The sequence below is a fragment of the Osmia lignaria genome, chromosome 11 (assembly GCF_051020975.1).
Source record: "Osmia lignaria lignaria isolate PbOS001 chromosome 11, iyOsmLign1, whole genome shotgun sequence".
Lineage (NCBI taxonomy): Eukaryota > Metazoa > Arthropoda > Insecta > Hymenoptera > Megachilidae > Osmia > Osmia lignaria.
Window position 1 is genome coordinate 5,531,396 of NC_135042.1, and position 2,831 is coordinate 5,534,226.

At 36.2% G+C, this 2,831-nt stretch overlaps 1 protein-coding gene across 1 annotated transcript; it reads left to right on the forward strand.

Moving 5' to 3' along the window:
• The first annotated feature begins 802 nt into the window (after positions 1 to 802).
• On the forward strand, positions 803 to 2,604 carry bigmax (helix-loop-helix-leucine zipper transcription factor bigmax). The gene is made up of 5 exons (XM_034323886.2): positions 803 to 1,142; positions 1,296 to 1,445; positions 1,510 to 1,889; positions 1,971 to 2,084; positions 2,150 to 2,604. The coding sequence occupies exons 1-5, from the start codon at positions 1,106 to 1,108 to the stop codon at positions 2,204 to 2,206; spliced, it is 738 nt and encodes a 245-aa protein (XP_034179777.1). The 5' UTR covers positions 803 to 1,105; the 3' UTR covers positions 2,207 to 2,604.
• Positions 2,605 to 2,831: the final 227 nt, after the last annotated feature.

A 2,831-nucleotide genomic window follows, 5' to 3' on the forward strand; every position in this document is an offset into this window, starting at 1 on the left:
GCACCATTTTTGGCCCTCTGGCGGCAAAAATGTGAACTAAAGTTTCGATGTCGAATCAGCGCCCTCTGGTGGTGAAAAAAGGAACTAAATTTGTATAAAATCGCAGGCCTTATAGCCGTAAAAATTTCAACTCATTTTCAGGAAGGCACTGGGATGTATGGAATGCAGAAATATAAGTGATACAAGGATGTAAAGGATACAGGCATCTAAGGGATGCAGGGATGTAAGGGATGTTGGGATATAAAGAAGGCAGGAATGGGAGAAATGCAGAGATGTAAGGGATGTAGAGATGAGAGGAATGCAGGAATGTAAGGGAAGCAGAGGTTTTAGGGGTGCAGAGATGTAAGGAATGAAGGGATGAAAAGAATGCAGGGATATAAGGGATGAAGAGATGTTAGGAATGTCGGGATGTAAGGATGTAGGGATGATAAGAATGTCGGGCTGAAGGGAATGTAGGGATATAAAGAATGTGGGTATGAAAAGAATGCAGAGATGTAAGGGATGCAGAGATGTTAGGAATACTGGGATGTAAGAGTTGCTGGGATGTAAGGAATGCAGTAATATAAGGGTGCAGACGAAAGTAATAAAATCAACACGTTCGTCCTCCTGTAGAGTTTATTCAATAAGCTAAGAAGATAATTACAGCAAATTAAATGAACGCAGAAAATAAAATAAGGGTATAGGTGCTCGTGGTCCCTGACGCCCCGGATGCCATAATGTCGGTATGCAAAGTGTCACCGCTGTTAAGGGGTCCCTAACACCCCTGATGTTATTAGGTCGGTGTCCAGAGTCTTCTACGGTCTGTAGTCATTGTCGAAGATGGTCGTATACTATACTAGGATTATTACGAAATAATTTTCGGTTGTTTATTATGGAATTGCATTTTTTTCTTATATCGTTTTAACACTTACTTCGAAGTTACCGTATTTTGTTAATGTATGAGATTATCCATCGAATCTTTATGGATAAGCGTAATCTGTTACTTGCTAGTTTGGTGCATCTTATTTACTTGTTGCAACTGTGTTGTAACCTTTCCACGTGCGCATTTTAATATCATTCTGTTCCTGTTTTCGCGCTAATCCTCTGCAAACAAATTGTTGACGCAATGGCAGATACCTTGCACAAAGATGGATATGAAATATGTAAGTAAAATCAGTTTGTTTCCCTATTATTATCATTTTCTATAATGTAAAATGATCCATTTGGTATATTATTTGTACCTAGCATTTAATGTTGTAAATTGTACTATTGCTGTAATAGTGTGTTTAATGTATTTCATTGTTCTATAAAAATAGCAAATTTGGCAATGCGAGGGAGAGGTGGTAATATTGGAGCAGATAGCGATATGAAGCTAGAACCATCTAGTCCTACAGAAAAATATACATTTTCACGCTGTAGTAGTACTGGATCAGTGAACACGCCATCTTCATCTGCTCATAATACGGGTAAACTAAAACTAAGATAATATAAACATCATGATAGCAAATCATTATCTAAAATTAATTATAGAGGATGAAGATAGTGATAATAAAAATTCAACTATAAGTTACAAAGAACGTAGGAGAGAGGCACATACTCAAGCAGAGCAGAAGAGAAGAGATGCTATTAAGAAGGGATACGATTCTCTTCAAGATCTAGTACCCACGTGCCAACACACAGATTCGTCTGGTTATAAACTTTCCAAGGCTACTGTACTTCAAAAATCCATTGATTATATACAATTTCTGTTGCAACAAAAGAAGAAACAAGAAGAGGAACGTAACGCACTGAGAAAAGAAGTTGTTGCCTTACGTATCATGCAAGCTAATTATGAACAAATTGTTAAAGCGCACCAAACTCAGTCAGGACATGCAGAAATGCGCGTGTCTGACGAAACTAAATTTCAAGTGGTACGAATAAAACTAATTGTGAAATCATTTCCAAGGATTTTCACTATTCTAGTTTGAAATAATGTATATACTTCGTTATAGTTCCAGGCAATTATGGATCGTTTGTTTCAAACATTTAACAACATCTCGGTAGCAAATTTTGCAGAATTATCTGGATGTGTGTTCAGCTGGTTAGAAGAGCACTGTAAACCTCAGGTACGTCGATCGCTTTTAATATACAAATGAACACCCTTTAGTAATATATGTATCAAATATTTCAGACCTTACGCGAAGTGGTACTGTCGGTACTTCAACAGCTCAACAGCCAGATTAGCTAGTCGAACATGTTATTAGATGATTCGTGATTGCACAATATGTCTACAAAAACTTTTCGCGGGTACTTAGACCAATCATCAAGTAGAGTTACCAGAAAGGATGGAAATGTGTGTCATATGCAGTGCGGGTAGCATAATGATTGTACGAGAAATATAAATACAAATTTATTTTATATACTAATGTAGATGTAGATGTAGCCATGTAACGTGGCTAGCCGTTTATTGGCAACCAGATGATGTTAAATATTTTTATCAGAGATTTTTTTATTACATAAAATTCGCTGCATATATATATATATGATACATAACGTATGTATATATGTATGAATGTATTTGAATATGTACATAATGCATTGATTTGCAACATAGAAACTTGAAATAAAAGTCCAATTATTTCTGTTTATGCTTTGTATGTACACTCATTAACGGTGAAAGACACATTCATTTTATTAATTAATCATCCCCTATCATCATCGTCAGGCATAAATATTAATTTCATATTGGAATTCTTTCATTTAATTAAACTTTCTCAGATTCCGTAGGCATGCTTTCTCCTTGTGTAATATCATTCAAGAGCATGGCATCGCATCTGGGCCTGTTCGGGTCATCAGGTTCATTATGAGGACTT